Source organism: Topomyia yanbarensis, chromosome 1, assembly GCF_030247195.1.
Source record: "Topomyia yanbarensis strain Yona2022 chromosome 1, ASM3024719v1, whole genome shotgun sequence".
In the NCBI taxonomy this organism is placed as follows: Eukaryota; Metazoa; Arthropoda; class Insecta; order Diptera; family Culicidae; genus Topomyia; species Topomyia yanbarensis.
The window spans coordinates 5,152,409-5,179,937 of NC_080670.1; the positions used below are offsets into that span (position 1 = coordinate 5,152,409).

At 38.7% G+C, this 27,529-nt stretch overlaps 2 protein-coding genes across 6 annotated transcripts in view; one reads left to right on the forward strand and one right to left on the reverse strand.

Annotated features, from left to right (window-relative positions):
- The window catches only part of LOC131676701 (papilin), a 213,072-nt gene that overhangs the window by 81,305 nt on the left and 104,238 nt on the right, over positions 1-27,529 (reverse strand). The gene's annotated exons all lie outside the window — the stretch shown is intronic.
- LOC131676705 (larval cuticle protein A2B-like) lies at positions 9,442-10,360 on the forward strand. The gene is made up of 2 exons (XM_058955961.1): positions 9,442-9,504; positions 9,618-10,360. The coding sequence occupies exons 1-2, from the start codon at positions 9,493-9,495 to the stop codon at positions 10,140-10,142; spliced, it is 537 nt and encodes a 178-aa protein (XP_058811944.1). The 5' UTR covers positions 9,442-9,492; the 3' UTR covers positions 10,143-10,360.

The window sequence follows — 27,529 nt, forward strand, 5'->3', positions numbered from 1 at the left end:
AGTAATTGGATTCTAAGATCATTACGACTTTCATTGGTTTAGTTTTCGATAAAAATACACTGAAAAAAATTCAGTTTGGACAAGGAAAATTTTCTTTCAAATAACTTTTTTCATTGAAAGTCCCCAACTTGAATTTTTGACAGTAGGCAGGGAACACAATTACCTTTCTTGGAATAAAAATTCATCCAAATCAAAGATGGGGTTTTTTGTAAACCGACCTTAAATTTTTTAAATCGATTTTTTTCAGTGAAGGAGTCGTGAAAATTTTTTCCATTTGAAAAAATGGTAAACAAAGTTTGACCCTTTTCAAAAGACAGTCTAGATCATTTTTGGAAAAACAAAGTATGTTACTATGTTTGAATTGCCGCAAGGTTCTACTGTATCGATTTTGTTGGCTATTTTCGGCAAATTTTAGACTAAGAGAAACGAAAGCAATGAAATTGAAAGACGGATAGGTATTCTAGAGCGAATCAGTTATAAACTTAGAACGGAAAACTAGGACTAGGCAGACTCATATAGCCATGAACGAAAGGAAATGTGAAGAGTTTTTTGTCTTTTGCTAAGTAGGAGTTGGGCCATAGGCGACAAAGTTCTACGTACAGAAGTGGTGACAGCACACCACCTTGAGGACATCCGTAGACATTCACTACCCATCGACCGGATGCATGCATTTCGACGTGGCCTATGTGAAAGAGTACTCCAAACCGTCGTAGGGGATAGGTCGATTAAAGTGGAGAAATTCGACCAAAACGTGCTGGTATGGCAATATGCTCCTAATTTTTACACTACCGCAACTATACATGCGAAAGTATATCGATCGATGGGTCTGCAAAAGACGTTGTTACCATTATAGCAGAAGCATAGTATCCTTCCACGTGGGAGGGGAGATGTATTTTTTTAACATAATTGCTCCCGATCTGTTTTCCTCGTTGGATAACACCAAAAAGTCTCATTTTGTGGGCCAAATATGGTCCAAGAAAGTGGCTTGTTTCAAATGGTTCACCTTACCAATTAGACGTGTCAAAAATAGCTGGAGAAATTGGGAGGACATTTGGCGATGTTGATTAGTTCTATCTAGAAGTTATCTGGAGAAAACTATGACCATATCGCAGATGGAGGCATCCACATAAATCCTCTCCCGCAATCTCGCAAACATATAATCGCCCCTGTGATTAAGCGTTTTAACATCTACGAATTCATAAACGCGATCTCAAGTGCGATACATCTGTATGTTTCCACGCGATCATGAGCTGGTCACGTCCGGAAACCCCTGTCCTTGGTCATAGCACCCAACGTCTATGCCGTCAGTCTGACCATGGTTAAGAAAATGACGCTCATATACTATAGACAATAAGTTTCTTACTTTCTTCCAGTACACTGAACCGTACACTCAAAATCAAACATCAGACTCGTGGTTTGTGAGAACTTCCAAGAAGTTTAAACACGCGAAGTTACATACTTACTAGCACACGCGACAAACGCCTACGCTATCAAACATAGAAACGCTCTAATCTTTCGCGATTATGCACGCACACCTACTCTTGCGATATCGCAAACATGAAAACGTGATTAATTTTTAATGCTCCTGCGGTTTGAAGACTAATTTTTACACTACCGCAACTATAAATGCGGAAGTATAACGATCGGAGGGTCTGCAAAAGACGTTGTTACCATTCTAGCAGGAGCATAGTATCCTTCCACGTGGGAGGGGAGATGAATTTTTTTCACTCAATTGCTCCCGATCTGTTTTCCTTATTGGATATCACCAAAAAGTCTCATTTTGTAGGCCAAATATGGTCCCAGAAAGTGGCTTATTTGAAATGGTTTTCCTTACCAATTAGACGAGTCAAAAATAGTTAGAAGAATTTGGAGGACATTTGGCCACGTTGATTAGTTAGTTTTGAAAGACTGATCTTATTATGGACTTCACAAGTTATTTAAGACTTCTAGAAGTTATTTGGAGAAAACTATGACAAACCCTCTCTTGCGATCTCGCAAACATATAAACGCCCCTGTGATTACATAAGCGTTTTAACACCTACGAATTCATAAAGACGGTCCCAAGTGCGATACAACTGCACGTTTCCACGCGATCATGAATTTGTTACGTCCGGAAACCCCTATCCTTGATCATAGCACCCTACGTCTATGCCATAAGTTAAAAAAATATCGCTCATTTACTCCAGGCAACAAGTTTTAGGGCGACATTGACGGACACTCTAGTGATATGGGGGATCTTACTTTCTTCCAGTACACTGAACCGTACACTCAAAATCAAACATCAGACTCGTGGTTTGCGAGAACTTCCAAAAACTCACGCGAATATCCAAATGACCGGATACATACTCACTAGCACACGCGACAAACAAACGCCAAAGCGATCAAACACGTTAACATAGAAACGCTCGAATCCTTCGTGATTATACACGCACACCTACGCTTGCGGCCTCGCAAACAAAAACGTCCCGGTGATTAAATGAACGTTTTAGAGCTTATAAATATATAAAGGCCGACTGTAGGAAAAAAAGATTAAAAAATGTGACATTATTCAATAGTGTGATAGAACGCTAAGTATGGTTGTCCCCTTTTTGTTAGTGTTTATTTTTATTGCTGGCTATATAACTTGGAAGAAAACTGAATGCGGGCTACCATAGTTAGTGTTCCTTATGCAAAAAAGTCCAAATATTCTATAGATGATAGCAGTACTGTCTGCATAAAACGTTTTAATCCAAATTCTCCTCAAATGTTGGGTTTTTACTCAACCCTACTTTACTCAACATTTCGGAACCAGGCCTAATGCCGTTGATCAAACGTAGTGCTGAACCGTGCTCTTAATATCACAATCAGAATTATTGATTTTAAGCAGTTGATTAAGGCGACATTTCCCGTCTTGTCTGCAATCAGAGTGAATGATTCTGACAGGGAGCCCGACCGAGATTCCAGCACTAACTAACTTTGAAAAAACTCGTTTCAGCGTCATATACCATTAGACTCAGTTTGTTGAGATCGAAGGTTGGCTGTGTATGGTGAGGGGGGTTGAGCAGTATGTGTCATTATAACACACACAATTTTCTCAGGAATGACTGGATAACTGTGGTGATTAGCACAAACTTAGTTTCAAATGTGCGGTATAACGCTCTCATGGGTGTTATTCATTTTTTTTGTTGATGATCGAGGTTCTGGTTCCGGAGTTACGGGCTGAAGAAAGCCTCCATAAGTGTCCATACAAATTATAAACTGTAAACATTAAAATGGGGACAAAATTATTTACATTGAAACTTAATTGTTGTGGCAGATGTAATTCGCAGCAGTATTACAGCCAATCAGAAACAAGGAAGGTAATGCCAGATGCCTACTACGGAAACAAGTTGCTCGAATGGCTTCCAAGTCAGTGCTGTAGGGCTTCATAGCATTACGATACCGACAATTTTCAAGTCAATTGTGACTCTCGATTATGGTCCCTGATTATCTCAAACAACCATGTCGCTGGATAGAGTTAGAGGTTGGGTAAAACATCATAACCGGGGACCATAATCCGGATTTACAGGTAAAGCATTCAAGTGTCTCATTAGTCTATGAATGAATCGATTTGGTCTTAGAATAACCTAAGATGTTATTATTACTTGCACGGACTTTATTACTTCTAGAGTAAATTTGTCAATTCCAGATCTCCAATTTCTTTAATTTCTTTAATATGATGTTAGAAATTTGTATTTTATAAATCTAATACCCCAAGTGGCAAAATTAACTTACCCCAACATTTCGTCTTTCGAATATGCACATCGAAGAATTTATTTAATAAAATAGGTTTGCAAAACTATATTTGAATTCTTTGTGGTTCTAAACATGGCTTTTCTGCGTGCTGGGTGCTAGAAGAAACAATGGCATTTTTGTTTTTGCTGTTTCTTACCTAAACTATTCGTGGTTAAGTGTAAAACAAAACAATTGAGGCTTCAATCCAAACTGAAACGAAAGTATGAAGCAATCAAAGAGCCGTCACTTTAAACTTTCTTACAGTTAATTTATAAATCTAGGGCGTGACACTCTTTTATAAATATATTTCCCCTGATTTTATATTTTTTATACTCCCCTATATTTATTTATATTCGTCTATAAAAGTTATAACTGTATTCGAATTGTGAAAAGTTCGAACGAAATTCGAACAGCCGTTACCATAGTAGTCTTAGTTACGCATGTGATCAAATAAAAACAATGAAAAATGGTAAGTACGCATTTATATTTACACATAATTTTTTTTACCAACGATCCTTTTATCCCCTCACTATTCATTAGATTCGGTTTAACGGCAGCTTAGAATCTGTCAAATGTATGCATGATTGATTTCCACGGTGGAATATCGATTCCAATCAACATATGTGAATTTTTTCATTCAACCGCACAATGTCCCGCACTAAGGAAAATGTTCCCCATAGTTTCGTGCCAAGGAAAACTTCCCCCAGTTTTTTCGGTTAGAAAATCTATTGGACAAGTGTACTGCGAAATGCTGCATAACGGAACGGAGGTTGTTAAAAGATCATCAAGTCTAGCTAATTAATCAGGTGGAAACTTTTTTTTCACCACAAAACTAGGTAGAGCTGAAGATAACCGCTATCACCGCGGGTGACCGATTCAACGGATTTACCACTTCACCGCCTGCAAAAAATCAACGTCAAAAGAATTATAAAAAATGCGAATGCAATCGTTACACTTACGCAAACAACCGTAGTCCGCAGTTCCCTAACAATTATTAAATTCTACAAAGTATTTCTCCACTAATCTCGATCCAACATTCTGGATCTGAATGTCTTAACATTCAATCAATAGAACAGCAGTGGCATCAACAACAACAGCAGCGGCTACCTACATCCCCTGAAAAAACTATAACCATCACAACTTAGAACCCGCAAATCAACAACATAATCACCGAAAAGTAATTCCAACATTTGGACCAATAGCAAAAAACATCCATCATGACAAAAATCACGTAATAATCAAAATACGCCTAAATGGTCATATCTACAAACGTGAAAGGTAAGAAAAATTTAGTTAACGAACTTATCCAATATTGTGGTGTTGAATCAAAATGCATTTATTTTACGAAGGGTGAACCCTGCGGCAGACAAAGTGTGAACGATCCAAGCCAATCATTGTCAAACGCAGAAGACCATTAATTAGCAACAACAGTTGTAGCAACAAGCAAAATTTGAAACTATCATCACCCAGCGTTCGCAGCATCAGATACAGCAACGGTCCATTCAGGTACAACAGCATACAATACAATGCAATGCAGCTCCGAGCAGTGGGAGCACCGCAAACAGGAAGAACCACTATTCAGTTGGTGCAGCGTCCGCAGCAAGGTTAGTTAGTTATTTTATTTCGAACGGATCAGTACATTGTATTCAACTTTCTGCTAGAAGGCCATCTTTTGAAGCCAACACAATGCAATAGCATGGACGACATGTACACCGGAATAGGGATGCAATCCCCCTGATTGTAGCGCAATAAATATATCCTTTGAAGAAAAAGATCGCGCTAAAAATCACATCTCTTTCAGATCGAATTGGCCACAAATCGTTCAACAGTAGTGTAGCAGGACACAACCGATCAACTACAAACACAACAGCAAGCTGCTCGGACAGGATTTTTTCTTTCGGTATCTTTCACAATGCCTCTCCTCCAACCGTTCTTTTTAATATGTAGTGACTGTCGATTTACAGACCAAACATGTGTTTGAGGTGCAAACGGGACAATCGTGTATGTGACTCGTTTGTAAAAAGCGCATATGACAAACTATCGGGAAAAAACACGGCATAGCTGAACGAGAGCCAGGTAATATCGCCAACTAGTTCAATATCAATCCATCTTACCATCAAACCGTACTGATTTGGCATTTGCTTCTTTCGAATAGGAACAAATCCGCTAGGCAGATGACACGCAAAGGTCGATTTTGGTGGAATCGCAGATCGCGCACGCGAGATCGTTCTGAAAGAACCGCAAGCCAGTCCCATCTAATATGGGATTTCCTATCCACATGGGACAGATTTGCGATTATAGACAGTTATGCCTCTTTAAGATCCAAAGTGGCATCGGTCGCAGTAAATTGTTTCGTCTACGACTGCAGCGAGGTTAAACAAAAATTCATGGGCCTGCTTTTGAAGTTAGTGGACGGTAATTCATAGCGGTATGAATACTGGGTTTCTATGTACAGTGAATAGTATTTTTGGATACCAGATACTGTTTGGAATTCGTGCACCTGACTTGACCTACGGACTACGACGGAAGCTACACATTGGAAGCTTTGTCATGAGACGGAGCCGGAATCTGGTCATATTCGTATCATCGCGATCTGTTCGAATAACGATCACGACACTCATTTTTAGGTATCATTATTTATTTATTTATTTACTGGTCTTCGAGTAGTCTTAGTAATGCTAAAATCATATTTGTCAGCTACATTATTAAAATTACGACAGCATACATTGAACGGATTGTTTTGAGAAAAAAGAGTACGATACATCGGTAACTGAATAATAATCACACTGAGAAAGTGATAGTAGTAATTGATTTGTCTTACTTCGGACGGTTTGCTAAATGTGTGTTTATTCTTCTGTCCTAGGCGTTTCGATAAGACGAATAAAGAATAAAACTACCTTTTCCGATTGTCTATAACATTATTTTATTCAGGAGATGGATATCTGTCATGTAGGTAGTTATACTGAAGTCCGTGAAACCTTCACTTATCTTTCGGCCAGCATTGGCGTACGCCTTGCTCATTGTAGTTGTTGCGAAAATATGAATGTCTTTTCTGGTACAGGCACATATTCAAACACCCCATATAACAAACTTCACGGTACTGCAGTTAAAATTGATGGAATCTAATTCCCGATTTCCCTGTCATCATACCGACATTTTCGCACTACCCGTGCAAGTTCCACAGAAATACCTACCGGTCGAAGTTAACAAACCAGGTACTTACCTTCCAGAAGGAATTCTCCTTCGTGACCCACGGTATGTTTGTTTAACATTCTAGCAAAGTGAAAAAATAGTAAATAGTTGGAGAATTAGAATTAATGCCGGCCTGTCCTTACCTGCTGCTCCATAGGTAGTTCTTCTATGGCCTAGGTGATAAAGTTGGTACCGAATTCTTGCGTTGTGGCACAAGTACAGACGTATCCGAGGTTTTGTGCAGCGAAAATTATTTTTTCGATTTTTATTTTTCGCCTGATGTCAACAATAAAAAATGACAACTAATAAATTCACCGCACACTGAGAATAAGTTCGAAAACCAGTTCGAAAATTCTGAAAGCATATTTGCTTATAAAGTGTATAAAATTATAATGTTGCTTATAATTCTATCAAAACATTATAATTGTATAATACTTTACAATTTATTGGAAGTGTCACGCCCCTTGTTATAAATAGGTTTAAATGTGCAAACAAATTCTTTTGATCTTTGACTGATCCGCAATAATACAAAACCGCAAATAAAACAGGCAAATCGGCAGACAAAAATACATACAGGCATACAGCACGCGATTTAAAATCGTCACTGAAAGTCGCGCTACAAAAAATCCACTCGTGTGAACCAGGCTTGACGATGAACCGTATTTGTGATGGTTTTAATGTGCTAATCACAGCATGCTTTGCGTTTGATTGTCATCTTTCGTTTGATCACTTTTTGCTGAGGTTTAAATTCTTCGTTTCCAACATGAAGTGACAATTAGGGCCACATGGCAAAGTGAAAAAGGTGTTGATAAGCGAAAATTGGCAAGACGCTTTGGAATTCATCACGTGAATGGAAAGTTCATCATGAACAAGTTGCGGGAACACTATTTTTAGATGGACTGCAAGGAACAATTTGAAAATCTGGATCTTTCAACCCGAAACTGGACCAAAAGTGATATTTCTAATTAGGAAAAATAAATCAATATCGATACGTGATTTGGCCAATAAAACAGGAATGAGCTTCGGGTTGATTCAAGAAACGAAACAACCTGACTATCTTTTAGCCAGCGGAAAATCATGTTTTTTGACGTGACTTATGTGAAAGAGGACTCAAAACCGTTGTAAGGGACCGGTCGATCCACGTGGAGAAATTTGGCCCAAAGTGCTGTTATGGCAGGCAATATATTCCTGCGGTTTGAAGTTTTTCATTTTTTACACTACCGGAACTAGAAATGCGGAAATGTATCGATCGGAGGGCCTGTAAAAGACGTTGCTACCATTATATTAGAAGTATGGTATCCTTCCACCGTTTTGGCCGGATCTAACGCCGGCGCACCACGCCAAAACAACTCCCAATTTTATCACAGAAAAGGGTATTGATTTTCCCAACTTTGGCCCCTCGAACTGGGCGATCGTGAAGAGTCTTAAAAATATTGGTAAGGTAGCTAGAAATATACAGGAGTGCAATAACAATAGTTAAAGTGTCCTGAAAATGTAATGAAACACTTGTCCGGAGGTTGATGAAAAGTGTTCGATCAAAATTTCCAAAATTCGTCAAAAAATAATATTAATTTAATATCTTCACAGTGTTTAAGATCAATCTCGCACAATAAAACGTTTCTTTGAATAAAACTTCATTATTTAAGATTTGAAAGAAAAATATGTGGAGCACTGCAGTATTTTCAACGTCAAATCGTGGTTAATTACTATATCCAAACATTTTTATTTTCACATCTTTGTTAATTAAAACATCAAAATGCGTCTAATTTCCGCCCAACCTAATTAATCCGAAAATTAATCGTCTGCTCTATGAAGTCAACCGTGTACCTCATGAACCATGAACCAATCAATCAACCAGAATCAATGAACCTTTGCACCCGGTACCCTACACTCCGCTGCAACTGTTTCCGCCCGGACGGTAAACAACTGCCGACTGCAAACAGAAAGACAGGACAGGACAGGTCCCACGAAACAACATCACAGGCAAAGAAAAATCACCGCAAATCAGGCAAAAAAATGCGTTCACCTTTTACAACCCCCTTGCACATATTGATTGCTTCATAGGTGCAGTAGGGTGAATCAGGCAGCGAATAAAATTCGGTGGTAGTTTTAAATTTTGAACCAAACGTTGAACCACCCTACCCTAGTCAATGCACCGCACTGCGTGCGCTCGCGCCGTCAGCTGACCTTGCCGGTTTAAGAAGAGGAACGTTGTTGTCTTGCTGCGCGAGGGGCGGTGTCGGCTCTGGGACACCGTTGAGCTGTGTAGCAGTTTTTGGTCGATCTGAATGAGACTTTACTCTTGTGGCTGACCTACCTACCTACCAACCAACCAGCCAACCAACCTAGAGCTTGTTAAGGTGGTACACGATCTCGGCGATCTTGGTGATCGATATGGGGTATCTCGGAGAAGCTGCGAGTGGGAAGTGTCGGGCGGGAACTCACCAAGAAGTCGGTATAAATGGGCCGCGGCGGGTTGATTAAGGCACAGTTCCATCGATTGGTTAGTGCTGTGAACAACAATAACTCCTAGATCGACGACGAAAAATGGCTTTCAAGGTATGTGGCATCCAGTGAAACAACGGAAAAGTGTGTCGAATCCGACGGATTGTCTCGAGAAAAGTTAAGTGATGCTGGGAAGAGCTGACGCAATGTAATTTGCTTTTTTGCAGTTCCTGACCTTCTGCGCCCTGGTGGCCGTTGCCCGCGCTGGAGTTATCTCCGCCCCGCTGTCCTACGCTGCTCCAGCTCATGTGGCTTATGCTGCCCCAGCTCATGTAGCCTATGCTGCCCCGGTTGCCAAAACACTGATCGCTGCTCCCGTTGCTAAGACTGTCGTTGCCGCCGATGAGTACGACCCGAATCCACAGTACTCGTTCTCGTACGGAATCTCCGACGCTTTGACCGGCGATCAGAAGAGCCAGCAGGAATCCCGCAAAGGCGATGTCGTCCAGGGATCGTACTCGGTCGTTGATCCAGATGGTACCAAGCGTACGGTTGATTACACTGCCGACCCACACAACGGATTCAACGCCGTCGTCCACCGTGAGCCACTGGGCGTGAAAGCCATCGCCGCTCCGGTTACCAAGGTTGTTGCTGCTGCCCCGGTTGCCTATGCCGCTGCTCCGGCCCTGACCAAGACCATCAGCTATGCCGCTCCGGTTGCTGCTGCCCCGGCTTACGCCTATCATCACTAAACAACACCACGCACCCCAAAAGCCAATCAAGACTGTCACGGTATGGAGGACGACACGGCACACAACTCCCATATCTGGAATGTATCATTTCTGTTTCTTTCGTTATTGAGTAATCTTTTTGTAGGCAAGGCGAGTTCAGCCCCGTTCTTGCCGAACTGTAAAAAAATTTGAACGCTGAACTTATTATTTATTATTTATAAATACACGAGTACCGTCAAAGAAGCTACTTGGATTGTGTTCTTTTTTTTCGATGCATTTGTCTCTCCTCAATCTTCTGTGGCGAGTGGGAATGGGTTGTGTTGGGCTTTTTTTGCGTTTGCTGAAACTAGCAGGCTGTGACGAATTGGTACAGGGTAAAAAGAGAAGGTCGTTTCATATATGGGATTGAATCAGGGTATAACAATTCAAAAGAACTTAAGCAACATTGGTTGGTAGAGTTTGCTTTCGATTATTTTTCGATTTTTTTTAATTAGCAAGGGAAAGGAAGGTATGACGTGTTAAATTTGTGAACCTGACATTGTAGGAGTCTAGAAATTTGTAAAAATCATTCAATCTTGGACGGTTTTTACGCTTTCGAACTCGCTCACAGGAGTTGAAGAGATGACATGGGATAAGTTTTTAAAACCCAGAATTGTCTGGTTCGGTTTCTCCAAATACTACAGGATCAGATTCGGGACAGATTCGAAACGGGTTCGGAGAAACGAAATGCTCATCCTATACTCAGCCAGAAATCAGTAATTTTGGGAACATGAACAAGATGTACTTCAAAAGTGAAAATTTCAAAATTGAAGAACTTCAAAATGTGGAAGTTCTAAAATCTGAAATCTTTGAAATTTGTCAGCCACAAATTTAGGAGTTTAGAACTTCGGTAACCCAATTCAACGATTCTTAACCTGAGGTTCGCTGACCCCTAGGGGCTGTGAAGTAGTTGTTTGAGGTCCGCGAACAATATCTTTTACGAATGGAGGTTTCCGCTCTTGGAAATTTGGTTCTATTGGAAATCTTGTAGCAAGGGAAATATGGAAGTTTGGGACTCCCAGAAGCTTGGTTCCCGTGGCGGTTGAAAAACTCTTCCAGATTCTCTGTCGACCATAAATTGAACTGCAACATGCCAAACCCACTGTAGCTGGTTGTCTTTTAACAACCTTCCGATGTTAGCCTTGGTAAACTTTTAAGGAATTCTTTATTTTTAGTGGACAAATAATTCTTCTTTCAAACTCACCGAGCACTCAATAGCGATATCGGTATTCTGCATGAACCAAGTTTTGTGTAGGCCACGGAATGTTAGCTTATGTAAAACCGTAGCAAGTCCGATTCGCAATTATAATATATCTCGCCAACAACCTCATGCCGTACACCACCCATTTCCACATCAGACTAACCTTGGTATGTACCAAATACAATGTATGGTAACTTGCCAGAGTTAATAGTCCTTTCGATTCTTGCAGCGTCTCATTTAAAATGTAAAAAACACCTCTTCCACGGTTCTGCAATCGATGCCAACCTAAAATTTGAGATTGACGTTGGACAATTTTTTATCTAAAGGGCGAACACGAAATTATTGCGACACCGAAAATGTCATGCCAATTTTCTTATAATGTTTAAAATCAAACCAAAATTTTAGGGTAGTTTTATACATATATTTACTTCAAAAATCAAAAGAAAAGTTAATCGATGGAGCCTTGAGTGTAAAATTGAACACATTTTCGCTTGATGCCCTCCATCAAAGTCTTTACAGTGTCATCCGGTACCAGTTTCTCAGTTTTTTTTTCCATTTTCTTAACATGTCCTTCTCGTCTTTGACTGTCTTCTTGCTCTTCCGAAGTTCCCGCTTCATCATTGCCCAGTACTGCTCCACCGGGCGCAGCTCCGGACAGTTTGGCGGATTCATGTCCTTTGGAACAAAATGGACAGAATTGGCCTCATACCACTCCAGGACACTTTTAGAATAGTGGCATGATGCCAAATCTGGCCAAAATAGCGGAGCTTCGTCGTGCTGCTGCAAGAACGGCAAAAGGCGCTTCTCGAGGCACTCAGATTTGTAGATATCGCCATTTACTGTGTCCTTTGTCACGAAAGGCTCACTCCTCAGTCCGCAAGAGCAGATGGCCTGCCAAATGAGATATTTGGAGGCGAACTTCGACATTTTCTTCTTCTTAAATTTGTCGTCCATATAGAACTTGCTCTTGCCAGTGAAAAACTCCAACTCCGGAATTTGCTTAAAATCGGCTTTTATATACGTTTCGTCGTCCATCACACAGCAGCCATATTTTGCCAGCATCTTCTCGTAGAGCTTCCGTGCCCGAGTTTTAGCAGTCGATTGTTGCCGCTCATCGCGGTTTGGGAAGTTCTGTACCTTACATGTAGTCTCTTTTTTGCATTCTGGACGTAGCTCTGCGACATGCCGATCTTTTTAGCCAAATCACTGCTTGAGACGTTGGGATTTGCTTTAATCATCCGCTACACCTTTCCCTCCGTCTTTTTGTTCTCCGGTCCCGGTTTTCTTCCAGCTCCTTTGCCGTGGTCCAACGTCAACCGCTCCTGGAACCGCTTCAACACTCTGGAGACGGTTGAATGGTGAATGTTCAACATTTTTCCCAACTGCCGGTGCGACAGGTCAGGAAATTCCAGGTGTTTGGAAAGAATTTGTTCTCTCGATTCGCGTTGGTTCACCTCCATTTTCGTTGAATCGAAAAACACGACTTCGAGTTTGACAGCATGTAAACTATACACATCAATGAGAAAGTGTGCAAAATTTGGTTGATTTGTACCCAATAGTAAAAAAGTTATGCCCTGTTGAATGTGTCGCAATAATTTCGTGTTCGCCGATTACAAGAGACCCAAGCCACTAGTCTGTTATTCATTTATAGTCAAAACTATTTATCTCATTGAGCCATGTCAAATAAAGGACATTTTTTTAAACAATTTAAAATGTTGCAGAATGCCATTGATTTTTTTTAATTATTAGTTTACTTTGATTATGAACCAAAAAAAACTTGAAGCATTTTGAACGAATTTTCAAGAAAATAAATGCGTTTGTTGAAATCATTAATATACTGTAATAAGAGCAAGGGGTCAACGAAGCTACCTCGAGGTGCATCGAAACCAACTTGCCGAAGTTTCAATTGCAGATTTAAGACATATTTTTACCTTTTATTCGTCAGGTAGCAAAACAGCACCAATTTCTGCATATAGAGAAAATACTGGTTCAATAAATTGTTATTCAAAGTTCTTAAAATAAATTGTTTTGGGATTTTGGGTTTTCAGTTTCTTTAGTCCATTTATTGCTAAAATTGAGTTATCAACAGTTCAAAACTTTCGTGACTACGAGAAAACTTCTGTAGGGGAAAAATATTTTCATTGACAATTACTATTAATAACAAGTTAACCCACACTCACCCAATAGTATAATCTCACTCCATTCACGTTTTTCGACTGGTTGATAGAGATTGACAGGTCAATGACACAGTTGAGCCAAAAATATCGCGAATAAGTATCAGTTACATTAAAGGAGAAACAATCAATGAAAAACTTCAAACCCAGCGGCAAAAAACAACAATTGACAAAAACAACACGTGCTTGATAATACGTATCCAAAAGCCAACCCAACGCTAGCCCTGAGTCTCTCGTCAGGAGACACTAACTAAAGTCAAAGAAACAATTTTCATCTCAACCGTTAGTTCAGCATAAAACCATCGCTGCGAAAAATCAGCACAGCGCGAAGATTGGTGCCCCTTACCCCAACCTAACCAAAGCAAAACAAAACAACAATGAAAACATAGCCCAGCAAAGGCCTGCTCTGCCTGCGCACGAACGTCAAAGTCACGGCCAGCTATGAGCTGAGCAAAACCACACTCTTGAAGAGTGGGGTCGGTCGTCCCACTGCACTGAGAGAAGAGTATCCCATTCATTTAGCTAATGGTAAAAATCGCCTCCGGTAATCGTCACACGACACGGTAGCTTAAATTTTGCAACCTGACCCTGGTCAATGATCTTTGGTTGTCATGTTAACCAGTGCTACTCAAGATATTGGCACCGTGCGGAAGCTGAGGGAATCAGTGTCCTTCGATGCGGCATCATCGGAGAGGAATTTATTTCACGTTCTGGGAATTTTTTTTAACCAATGATGGATGAAATGAAAGATGAAAGAAAAACAGCTTAAGACTTTAGCTTGGATTAATTTGTTAATGAAGTAATTGATGTTTTGAAAAATTGATCTGTCGATTGCCGAAATGGATCATTGCAAATAGACTTTTTAATTTGGAGGAAAACAAACCGCTTCTGTGCTAAAGGGGAGGACGGTATTATAAATCTTGAGCGTTTTTTCAAAACGTCATATCTGCAATGAGTTACTCTCTTTGTTTACTTTCTCTTCTGTTAATAATTCGGTCACTTTAACATTTATCCCTCAGCTCTTTGCATAATATGCTAGCTAAAACCACCGTCTTTCGATCTGTACTGTAAAATAAGTGAAAAGTGTTATAGTGACGCCGTAAAAATCGAAAGAGAAAGTATAAACAGAGTGTAACTCATTGCAGATATGACGTTTTGAAAAAACGCTCAAGAAATATGCAAGTTCGAGCTCTCGTTTCTGACAGCGCAGTGTGATCACTTTTGAATGAGGTCATATTCGTAGATTATGAGTTTAACCTACGAATATCCGAAATTTTTCGATGAATTGAACTGTGCATTTAGAAATTTTATATTTGCTCCAAATTGCCCTAGCACTTTTGAATTAGTTTTACTTGCTCGTTTTAATGAAGAGTTGAATTGAAGCTTTTGAGTGTTTTTCAGCAACTTCACTTGATACTTTGCCGTTTAACATGAAAAAACCGATTTAATCCACCTAGCAGTGAGATGAGACATTTCTTACACATTTCACTATTGGATTAGTTTGCAGAACTCACGAGAAGTAGGCACCCAATTAGAGGTGGGATGAAAACAGTTTCTAGTCTTGCACGAATAAAATCTCGAATAAACTGAATAAATTATACAAATCAACAAAACGACCGAAATAAAAAAGTAAAGCAAAAAATGAAACAATAGGTTTTTAAATTCATAAAATGAGTAGAAAAAGTAATGGAAATCATTATAATTTTGATCCAAATACACGAATCAAATTAGATTAGGTTATTACATAAAAATTAAGATTATATTTAGAAATAGTTATAAGATTAATAGAATAAATTGACTCATACTAACAAATTGAATGAAATAAAACGAATGACTGAACATGAAATGCATAAAATTAAAGATATGAATAAAATGAATCGGATAAATCAGATAAATCAAATGAATCAAATGAATCAAATGAATTAAATCAATCAAATAAATCAAATGAATCAAATGATTCAAATGAATCAAATGAATCAAATGAATTAAATCAATCAAATAAATCAAATAAATCAAATGAATCAAATGAATCAAATGAATCAAATGATTCAAATGATTCAAATGAATCAAATGAATCAAATGAATCAAATGAATCAAATGAATCAAATCAATTAAATCAATCAAATAAATCAAATGAATCAAATGAATCACATGAATCAAATGAACTAAATGAATCAAATTGATTTAATTCATCCAGTGAATACATGATGAATGAATTAATGAAATGGATCAAATGAATAAAAAGAATGGATGAACAAAACGAATAAAGTAAAAAATAAATGAAATGCATAAATAAAACAAACGAATCAAATAAACAAAATGAGCTGAAGTGATAAAATGAATAAAAAGAAGAAAATGAGCAGAATTAAATGCATTGATTAAAATGAAAAATTGAACAACAGTAAAAGGTTATAAATTAATATAAAGAAATAAATTGAATCAAATAAATTATTTGGATGAAATGATTAAAACTGAAAAAGTAGTCAGATTATTAAAATGAAGAAACTGAACAAAATGAATAAACTGGAAAAAATTAATAAAATACATACAATGAAAGCAATGAATAAAATAAGTTAAATGAATGATATGAGTAAAATGCACAAAAAGAGTAAACGGATCAGAGTGAATCCAAAGAATGAAACGAATAAAATAAGTAAAATGAACGCAGATGAACAAAATGAATAAAAAGATGCGGAATGAAATAATTAATTAAAATGAAATGGTCATATATTTGAAGCCAACACATTTTTGAATAAAGAAAATGAATAAACCGGATTGTACGAATTTGAAAACCATTGCATCAGAAAGTTTTGAAATGTTCTTGAAAATCCCATCTTCTGAGAAAAGGCTAATAAATATGCAATGGACTTTCTAGGGCTTCCATCTTTTTGTTTTCATGCTTCTTTACTTGACGAATTCAAAGTTTACTTTTTGGTCACATATTCCCGAAAAAAGATTTATGTGCAGAACAGAATTTACTGGTCCAGTATTTTAACGCGCAATTGAATATAGTAAAGTGAGACAAGGTCACATGTGCTTTCAAGCCTCTTGAACAGAGAACGATAGAGGGAGAATGCGATTCGTGAATGAGACAGGTAGATATTTCAGAGTTTTTATTTGCATTGAAGTAAATAGTGTGAAATGTCTAGGCTATGTCGATTGCATAAAAGCGTGTTTGTATTGTTTCGTTCGGAATTCTCGTGCAGGAAATATGGATAAATAAGTCCTATACAGACCAATATTGTGAAAAAGAAATGGTTCAAACTACTCAGTATATCCCCCATCGAGAGTGGGTACTTTGGGAGACTTCTTTTCCTGGATCTAATTTGTGGATATTTTTGGTCTTTGATCCGTTATTTTTCATGAAAGTTCGTATCAATACAACGAATGTGCAGCTGATACAACTCATGGTTCATTCGCCTGCGCAACGTTCCGTCTTCCATCTGCACGCCACCATAGATGGTACGCAACACCTTTCGTTCGAAAACTCCAAGGCGTTGGTCCTCCACGAGCATAGTCCAGGTCTCGTGGCCGTAGAGGACCACCGATCTAATCAACTTCGTGCGGTGGCGAATTTTGTTCGACCAAAGTGTCCTCTGGAGTCCAACGTAGGCACGATTTCCCGCTAAGATCCGTCTCTGAATTTCTCTGCTGTTATCATTGTCGTCGGTTACCAGTGAGCCCAAATACATGAATTCGTCGACCATCTCGATTTCGTCACCGTCAATCCGAACTCGGGTGGGAGGTTTACATTGTCGTCTCTAGAACCTCTTCCTCTCATGTATTTTGTCTTCGAAACGTTGATTTTTCTTTTGAAAATTTCCATCATCAATCTTTCATATTACCCAATTAAGCCAAATATTTTTCTGATATAGCCATGAATTTCCTTAATTTTAGTGTAGAAACAGGCTTTGAATACAATTGAATTAAAGTTGAGTTGATGTAGCAGCAGACAAAAAATAGTTTTGTTTTCTCAAACCTTCGCAATTACAATTAACAAATATTTCAGATTGGCAGAAGATCTTATCACACAACTTAGAAATGCATACAGAAATAGCTAGATAGATGCGATAGAAGAGAGACAGAGAGAGAAAGAGAGAGAGAGAGAGAGAGAGAGAGAGAGAGAGAGAGAGAGAGAGAGAGAGAGAGAGAGAGAGAGAGAGAGAGAGAGAGAGAGAGTGATAGAGATAGGTGGGGGGGGGCTGTGTGAGGAATGGCAAATGATGGTTAATGCAGTGACATTATTTTTATAGGTATATTATTATGATATATTGATTCTTACATTCTTATCATAAATAATGTAAGTAGTAATTTTTGCTCCATAACCAGTATAACCTAAATCTTGCAAAAGAGCTAAATTTTCGCTAGATTTTTGGGCTTCAAACATACAATTGCTTTCGGTGACGCCACAAGTATAATTATATTAGAAATCTTTTATCTCACTACTAGGTGAATTACTTGTTGATCTGTGTATTGATATACCATCCAACATTTACCTCATGATTGAACGCAATGCCTAATCCAAGGAATAAATACTAGAACTGACTGTTTCTTTATCAACGCATTATTTTGTCTTTGAAATGAACTTATATATTGATTTTTGAGAAATAGTTCTTTTATTATAAAGGTAATTCACAAAATGTTCTCAACATCGAATTCCTTGAATCACGTAGATGTGTTTTCATACCCCGATATTCAAAATCGGTTTAGTTTTGCCCCTAAATCACCAGTAAAAAATGAATGAAGTATGAAACAATCTCATTTTTAATTAGTGGAAATTGGTAAGCGAGGACTAAAAATACAAAATGTCTAATATCTCCGCCGCTTGTGCACGGATTTAGACAATCTATAGCTTGTTAGAAAGGTATTTTTACAAGCTTTTATGTGCAGTTTGTTGGACAAAATTGTATCGTTTGAAAGTTATTTGCAAAAAACCTGCTGTGTTTTGACAAAATCGCCCATATCTCAGAAAGTAAACAACATATCGAAAATCAAAAATAATAGTGTCAAATGGCAATGTTAGGCCTTTCATTTGAAACTAATTTCATTAAGATCGGCTCAGCCATTGCTGAGATAATTACATGACATTTTGTACATACATACATACACACATACACACACACACATACAGACATTGTCTCAATTTGTCGAGCTGAGTCGATTGGTATATGAGACTCGGCCCTCCGGGCCTCGGAAAAAGTTGTCAAAGTTTGAGCGAATCCTATACATTTCTTTTGTAAGAAATGTAAAAAATTATATTGACGCTTCAGTTATATTCAGGTAGGAATTGTAAAGAAGTGTCTCAAACAAGAGCCTTGTGGAAAATTCATGAAGCCGTATCGCTATGAGAGCAGAATGTGCCTTTTTTTGTTTCTTTTTTCTTATTTATTTATTTATTCGTCAAGCATATGTAGACTACATAAAATGGTTTCTGACAGCAAGTTATACAAATAGTTTAAAATTAACGGTAAAGTTTATCCGATATACCAATTGCCACAGAATCGTAAGCTCACTTATTGGCCAAGAATACAGACACCATTTGCTCTTAAGAGCGACAATCTATTGTATCCTCCCATTTGTGAAAGGCCAATTGAATTTTGATAACAAGCCGTTTACCTTATCAAAATTGTCTAGGCTTAATGTAATAGCATTGAAATCGGCAAATATGTACTGTAATGGAAAACTGGTTATCCCGGTTTATGAATAACAATCATGCTCTGCTGCAGAAATCTGTTATATAAATTCAATTATAGTCGACTCTTAGCTGGATCAGGCAGATTCTGTCCGACCCAAGAGTAGCATTTTTTCATGACACTAGTGCACCTGGGAGTTCATCGTTCAATGTAAGTGAATTGTGTAATTCCCTGGCGACACGAAACAGAGTATGGGCAAGCCCATCTGGCAATGGCCTGAACCTACCTTCAAGTGCCCTTCCGACATTCTAGCAGCAGCGGTCAATAATTTGTCTCTTTCAACGACCACGCCTCATGTCCATACAAAGTGACAGGGAGTATCAGCGATAAGTATGGAGAAAGTTTTGTGCGCGTCTGTAGGCTACGCGACTTCAGCTGAATACGCAAGCTGTAGAAAATCTCATTTACAGCCGCCAACCAATACCGTGTGGGTTACCTGGTTTTCTATCAACTACGGTGTACTTTATTTTATTAGAGTTAGGAAGCCTCTCTTCGAATTTATTTTCCAAAGAGCAATTTTGTTTAAGGTTGGACAGAGAATGCGCAAAATTCGCAAACGAAAAAAGAGGTTTTTGTCCACACCGTGTCAGATCTTCATAAAAAAATCAGCGTATGTAGAATGTTGTTACAGTACTGCTGATTGATTTTTATGAAGATCTGACATACGGTGTGGAAAAAAACTGCTTTTTTCGTTTGCGAATTTTACCCTTTCTCTGTCCAACCTTAAGTGCGTCCCAAGGAATTACCGGAGCCGTTCCTACCGTCACACATAGAAGATGAAAGGCAAGCAAGCAAAAAGTTTTACAACGATGATTTTTCCGGCTTTGGTGTTTCGCTCCCAGCTACTGCTGCTGTTTGAAGTTATGTACCGCTATTATATTAAATTCCCTAATCTTGCCTTCTCTATTTTTCGGCACTGGGGTTCGGACCGGTGCGAAAATGACTTCCTCTGACAATGATTCTCCTCAAGGTAAGATAGAGGTCGAAATAACATCGACTGCACGACTCATGTTATATCCAGGATCCGCAACCTGGCCTTATGTGTTCCTCTTACGGCCCAAAGACAATTTTTTTAAGTCTAACACAGATTTCTAATCTACTACTAGTTCCTACGGAACAATATTCGGCCTGATAAGCTTCGGGTGGTGTTAAATAGTCTGAAGCAGCCAAACGATATTGTTGGCTACAAGCCTTTTACGAAGAAGTACACAGTATGTGTACCTGCTAACTAGGTTGAAGTGGATGTGGTCGTTTCCGAACTGCATTAATTGCAATTGCGACACACAGCATTGTGACAATAAGTTTCGTGGTGACAAATGCAGTGGAAATCATATGGATGACTTCTGCGAAAGGGATGTCGAAGAGTGTCTCTAGTGTAGGATAAGTTCACATGATCTTCCGACATGCCCCGCGTACAAACAGTGTGAGAAGAAACCGAAGCGTTCTCGTTCAGGGACGCTCTGAGCGATCTTCTACGGAAATGCTCTAGATACCTACGACACAGGTCTCTACGAATGGTGAACAAGTCGAAAACAAATCACATTTCAGAACCAGTTAAAAAATTTGATTAATTCATATATTTATCTAAAAATACGAATTCGACAACAAGAAAAGTAAAATATCACACCTTTCGACAACATGTAAAGTAAACCAATACACCTTTTAGTAAGTTATTTGTAAAGCAAAAAACTTTCCAAATAATTTTGATCAGGATTGGTATATTGAATGTTACTTGTAACGTGATAATTGATGTCAATACTGCACTGCGCAGGTGATGATACTGAATATAGGTGACATCCCTTAGCCTAAGCTTCATGTTCATTTTCAGAAAATGTTCCACCTCACGGGGACTCGGTCGGGTAGAACAAAATCTCAAGTCAACAACGGCGGTGTTGGGTCGAAGCAGCGCTTTTTCATCAAATTCACTCATGGCATGGCATGGCTCGTATGTTCTAGTAACTGACCGATTTCCTTTATTCTTATAAAAAAGTTAAGGTGTTGTGGTTCGTTTTGCGCAGCAAAGTTGCGTGACCGACGTTTTTGGTGGTTGAAAATCGACAGAAATTGTTCCCCTTAGTAATACACTAAGGTTTTTTTTACACGGGGGATACGTACCGTGTAAAAAAAACCGTGCAAAAAAACCGCGTTAATTGCGAAATCCGTGTAAAAAAAACCGCGTTAATTGCGAAATCCGTGTAAAAAAAACCGTGTTAATTCAGAAAACCGTGCAAAAAAACACCGCGTTAATTCCGAAAATCGTGCAAAAAAAAACCGCGTTACATTCAATGCAAAAGACTTAGACGATTTTAGGAAAAGGGATGATTCCGGAGTTTTATCAAAAATGTTCTCAGTCCTTTTGAAGGCAAAAGACTTAGACGATTTTTGAACTTTTTCCAATTCCTTAGGTTTTTGGCTAAAGTGGAAACGTCGGATCTTGAGGTTTCCTTTTGTCCCGCACTTTAACAATATGGTTGTTTTCGGTACAGTGTTAACGAGTAGGCACCAAATATCGATGCCTGAGGCCATTTGGAATACCAAGATGACGACTTCCGGTCTAACAGAATTTTCAATAACCCAATCAGTATGCATATTTTCCGAGCGGGCCTAATGAGCGCATGATAGAGATCAATGTCTGAAGCCATTTTGAAATACAACATTGAGACTATCGGCTTAGCGATATTCTGTATAACTCACAACATGGAGTGTTTTGGAACTGGATTGACAAATATGCAGTTGCCAGAGGTCTGACGTCATTGTAACACCCAAGATGGTTCTGATTATTTAGTATAAATATCCAGCGTAAACAAAAAGATACATTTATTTTTGTATATTTTGCATTTATAAGATACGAAAAATGTGCTCATGAATGGATTTACTCGAATTTGAGTTGGTTCGTCTGCTAGAGCTCATCGAGCGAATCTTCATGCGAGACTCAAAGTCGAATCAAAAAGTTGACATAATCAGGGGGAAATAATAAAATCAGGTCTTCGCTGTATTATTAGGGGGGGTGTCTGGTGTAAAGTGCTCAAACCGAAAGTTATTTTGTTTTACGATTTTGAAGGCATCTTTTATGTAATGTTAAGCTTTAAATTTGTACGTTTATTCTGTACGAAAAAAATATTTGCACGGCCTTATTCTGCGCGGCGTGTGACGTGAGGCGACGAAACTCACCTCACTTTACGTGACTTTTCTCACCCGATTCTGAGAGTCGACTCGGGTGAGGTGAGATTCCTCATTGTGGTTAAATGGGAGTCTCACGTCACCCGAAGTGACTCTTCAGAATTGGGTGAAGTCACGTAGAGTGAGGTGAGATTAGTCGTCTCACGTCACACGCCGCGCAGAATAGGGTCGGCAGCCACGCAGAGCCACACATACGAGCGTTCCAAGAGTAGACGTCCAACCATTTCCACGTCGAGGAGCGCCGCGGCTAACACGATGACTCTTGATAAAATTGTTTGACACAGGAAATTAAGAAAAATTTGTAAAGCTTAGACTTGTAGTTACTCGATGAACCCAAAAAAAGTTCGAGTTTAGGAAAATGGCTTCATGTAAACCGAAAAATCTCAAATTTTTCTGTAAAATTCGTGCACTTTTCTTCAAAATAATAAAGAGAACAATTTTTTCATTCTGATTTCTGTGGTTCACCGACAGGCTACACATATTGTGCATTTTCATAAAAAAAATCAAGTCAATTCTTTGATTAGTTTTTGAGTTATCGTGTTCATCAATTTGAAAAATGCGGTTTCGAAAAAAACGCTATTAAAGGATACTCCATATCAAATTGCATCACGGAAAAAATGACCTGGAAAACAATCCATTTGGTATTTTCTCTTAAAAATTTGGGTGGAAGTAGTTTAAAGTGTATTGTTCACGCTGTATTTTTATCGCTGTCAGTCTTAAGAAAATTGTTGCCGATAGATTGAAATCTGCGTGTGTCACAGCAAATACGCGCGAGGAATGCATGGCTGTTTAAAACAAAAGAAGTTCAGCGTGGTCACCGAGATTGCGGGAGACTATTCTAGAGGCTCAATACTAACAATTAAGCAGATAAAAAAGAAGTCGATATTTTTGCCCACTACACCAGACGCCCCCTTAAGATGAATGAGATGTACATTAAAGCAGAGATGATGCTTATAGAGATGCGCGAAGAATGAAGCCAAAAGTTCCAATCGAACCCAAAACAACGGTTCCAAACTAGCAATGTAAACAAATAGGGCGGATGTAGGAAGTAATGCGTGGGGAGTATCGAGATTGAAATGAAAAGAAATGCATGTCTGCATCCTGCATCCTCGATACATTTTTTCTAGTGCAACGAAAAACATGTAGACAGGCTCAGTAACGTAAATCAATGCGTTTCCAAGTTACATGATTGAGTATTGTGGGAAATATTTCAAAAAAGGAATTCGCCAAGCATTCATTAAAACTACAAGTCACTCGCTGTTTACACAATATTCCTGGTTGCCAAAACTAGCAGACAAATAATTTGTAAAACCGTGCAGCCAAATTTACTGTTTTTCTCGCCGCGTGTCTTTATATTTAAAACATCGTCTTGGCACTAAAATAGAAGTCACCATCTTAGATGAAAACATGACTTCCGGAATTGACATCCGGTATCTATTCATTAACGCTATTACAAAAATTCTCACATTGTTGTGGTAATTGAAAATTTTACTAAACCGAAGTAGCCATCTTGATTTTCGAAATGGTCTCAAACATTGATATTTGGCACCTACTCGTCAATCCCGTTCCAAAAATACTCATATTGATTGGGCTTTGGAGAATTCCACAGAACCGGAAGTCGCCATCTTGAATTTCAATATGGCACCAGATATCGATATCTAGCGTCTATTCGTCAATTCCATTCCAAAAATACCCATATTGATTTGATTTTAGAGAATTCCAATGAACCTGAAGTCGCCATCTTGGTTTTCCAAATGGCCTCTGACACTGATCTTTATCATGCGCTCTATTAGGCCCGCTCTGAAAATATGCATGCTGATTGGGTTATAGAGAATTCCACTGAACCGGAAGTCGCCTTCTTGGTTTTTAAAATGGCCTTAAACATCGATATCTGACGTCCACTCATCAATCCCGTTCCAAAAATACCCATATTGATGGGGTTTCAGAGAATTCCACTGGACCGGAAATCGCCATCTTGGTTTTCAAAATGGCCTTAAACATCGATATCTGACCACTCATCAATCCCGTTCCAAAAATACCCATATTAATGGGGTTTCAGAGACTTCCACTGGACCGGAAGTCGCCATCTTGGTTTCTAAAATGGCCTCAGACATGAACACTTGGCATCTACTCGTTAATGCTGTTCCAAAAGCAATCACTTCCACTTTTCCAAAAATTTTCGAAATTCTTTGCATTCAAAATGGAAAAGCAGAAACCGTGTAGATTTCAAAATCCGTGCAAAAAAAACTTGGTCAAAAACCGTCTAAGTCTTTTGCCTTCATAAGGATTTTTGCTAAAACCGTGTTAATTGCGAAATCCGCGCAAAAAAAAAATTGATCAAAACTCGTCTAAGTTTTTTGCCTCCAAAAGGACTTAGAACATTTTTGCGAAACCCGTGCAAAAAAAAATTGTTGAGAAATCGTCTAAGTCTTTTGCCTTTAAAAGGACTTAGAATATTTTTGCGAAAAACCGTGTTAATTGCGAAAACCGTGCAAAAAAAACCGTGCTAATTGCGAAAACCGTGTAAAAAAAGCCGTGTAAAAAAAAACCGTGTAAAAAAACCTTAGTGTAATTATTTATTCCAATCTTCAAAAAAACCTTACTATCTTACTACTCATTAAAATAGCTCTAATTGATTTCCCAAATTTCACTAAAATTATTATGATATATTCCTCCCTAAGAACCCCTCTTGTATGCGTCTAAGATAGCTGTAAAATTTCTTTAGTTTCATTATAAAAAAATGAATGTGTGATGTGCTGCTTTTAAGAAATTTAAAATGCAAAAAAAGAAATTGGCACCTTTAAGCTAACGCAAATGTGCCTTATCAAAAAAAACCAATTGAATAAAAAATTCGAGATCTTAGTGTGCGTATGTTAAACGTCCAATATTTCAATGAAGTACGATTTACCCGAAACGTCAGACTTTCGTCACCGGTACAACCCGTCATCAGAAAGTCGAAAGTAGTCACATGTAGTTAAATTGAGCTATCCACGCACAACATCAACCGCACGAAACGCTTTGAACGTACAGAACGTGTGAATAGACGCACGAGAAAAGCATATTCAACTTATACTGACGCAATGATAATGTGGCGTTGATTTTCATTTCCGTTGACGGGAGATGATATATCGTCTGAATCGAGCTTTATCCGATGATTGAGGTGAGTGAATTTTCATCGTCATCATCCTTACAAATCTTAGTAGGCGATGCATTCGGGTCTGCGTTGATATTGTTGACAACAACGTGTTGCTCCACTCCTGCTGACATCTGCCCAGTTTTATAGTTATATTGTATCAGTGCCTGTGCTTTTATTTTTTTAATTTAAGGTGAAGATATGTGGTAGCCGCTTGTTTACATTGAGAAAAAATGGAATTCGAAGTGAAAATTCAAACGCACAAATCAGAGTTTTCGAACATTTTCCTTCCTATAGTATTAGCTCTGTTACTATCCTGTACTGTGGGGACTACTGAAGACAACAATTTCGCCACAGAAACGATTGTCGGCCAGTGAACAATGCCCCAAATATCGAGTGTTTCTGTCATTCTTGCCGAAGCATTAAAATGTCCGCTTCGACTATGCCGAATTAAATGACTGTGCAAGATTCGCGCATTCCACCACGGGTCCGCGGAGTTAACTTTATGACGTCGGGAGGCTTCATCTGTCGAGAATGCAAACCGTCATAACGAAGGAAAAAAAAAAACTCGAGTACGCGATTGCAACATATACACCTAACGACGATGAGCAGCACTTTTTGAATACATTTGGAACTGCACAAACGTTTCGAAATGTGCACCAACCTTGGCCATCGCACGAAGAACCATAAAGCTGCATTTCCCCATTCGATCCGCGAGCTGCAACAGTGTCCGCCATCCGCGATGGAGAACAACGACCGCGAACCGAGCGATCAACCAACCACATCGTCGTCGTCGTCGTCGTCATCCTCATCTGTCGGAATGGAAAGGATGGGCCAAAATATTTTTTATTACGCGTCATGTAGTTTTTAATTTGTGTCCGCGACCGTCGTAATGTTGTTGTTCGAAATGGGTTGATTTGAAAAATCAGGAAGGTTTATTTTCGGCTGCGAACCCTTTGGATCCACTTCTTAGTGGAGTTGGCTGTCGACGAAGGCTTTTAATTTGAATGATTCGAGATTTTAATCGTTTTTTTTTGTTTTTTTTTTTCAGAGGAGAAGGTGTGATTTTTTATGAAAACGGTAGAATAAGACATTTTTACGCAAATGCGAACTAAGTTAATAAATGCGGCATCAACCAAACGGGTTTCCAATCTCCACTTGAGAGCAACTCAAAAGCCTATTACACATAAATGACTTCCGTCAGATCAAATTAACTGCTCAGCTTTCAAACTCTTAACCTCAGACCATCGTTTCGATTTGAGCCAGGCTGTAATTTGACTTGCCCACCTATTGTTTGCAAAGTGCAGAGAAAGTGTATCCTTCTTCGCTCAAGCTTAAATTAGATTAGCAATTTCATTAACAATAACAATAAATATTACTCTAAATGCATCCAGGCGAGTGCCCTGCGAAGGAAGCAACTTTGGCCTTCGTACTGCCAACCAGCTGGGACCTGGTGCCAACTGACTTCTTGGTACGGGACATCCTGCTTCGTACGGTACCCGGACAGCGAAACTCGAATAACTTAATTTTATATCTTTTTCCCTCAATTACGCTATAGATAGTATATAGAGGAAAGCAAGAAAATGGTAGTCTAAATATGAAGTTCTAAAGAAAAGCACCTTGCACTGTCGAGTGCACAACCAGCCTGGTCCGGAAGCATCCTGACGACGGGGTGATGGATTTGAAGCAACAAATAGTTTTACTTCGACTTCTGTTCGGGTGAATCCGATAATGATGGATTCAAGTTGGTTTTGGATTGACAACTACTATGATGGTAAAACAAAATTACAAAATAACTAGCAAACAACAACAATACAACACAACGCGAGAAATTTATGCACGGCTTAGTTGCAGAAAGAAAATAAAATTAGAAAAAAGAAATATAAATTTCAACTTCGTCTCATCAGTATCATGGCAGTCCGACTTGACGCTCAAAGAGATGCTAAATTCAAAAAGGGAAAACACTACTTGTGTTACTAATCAAAAAA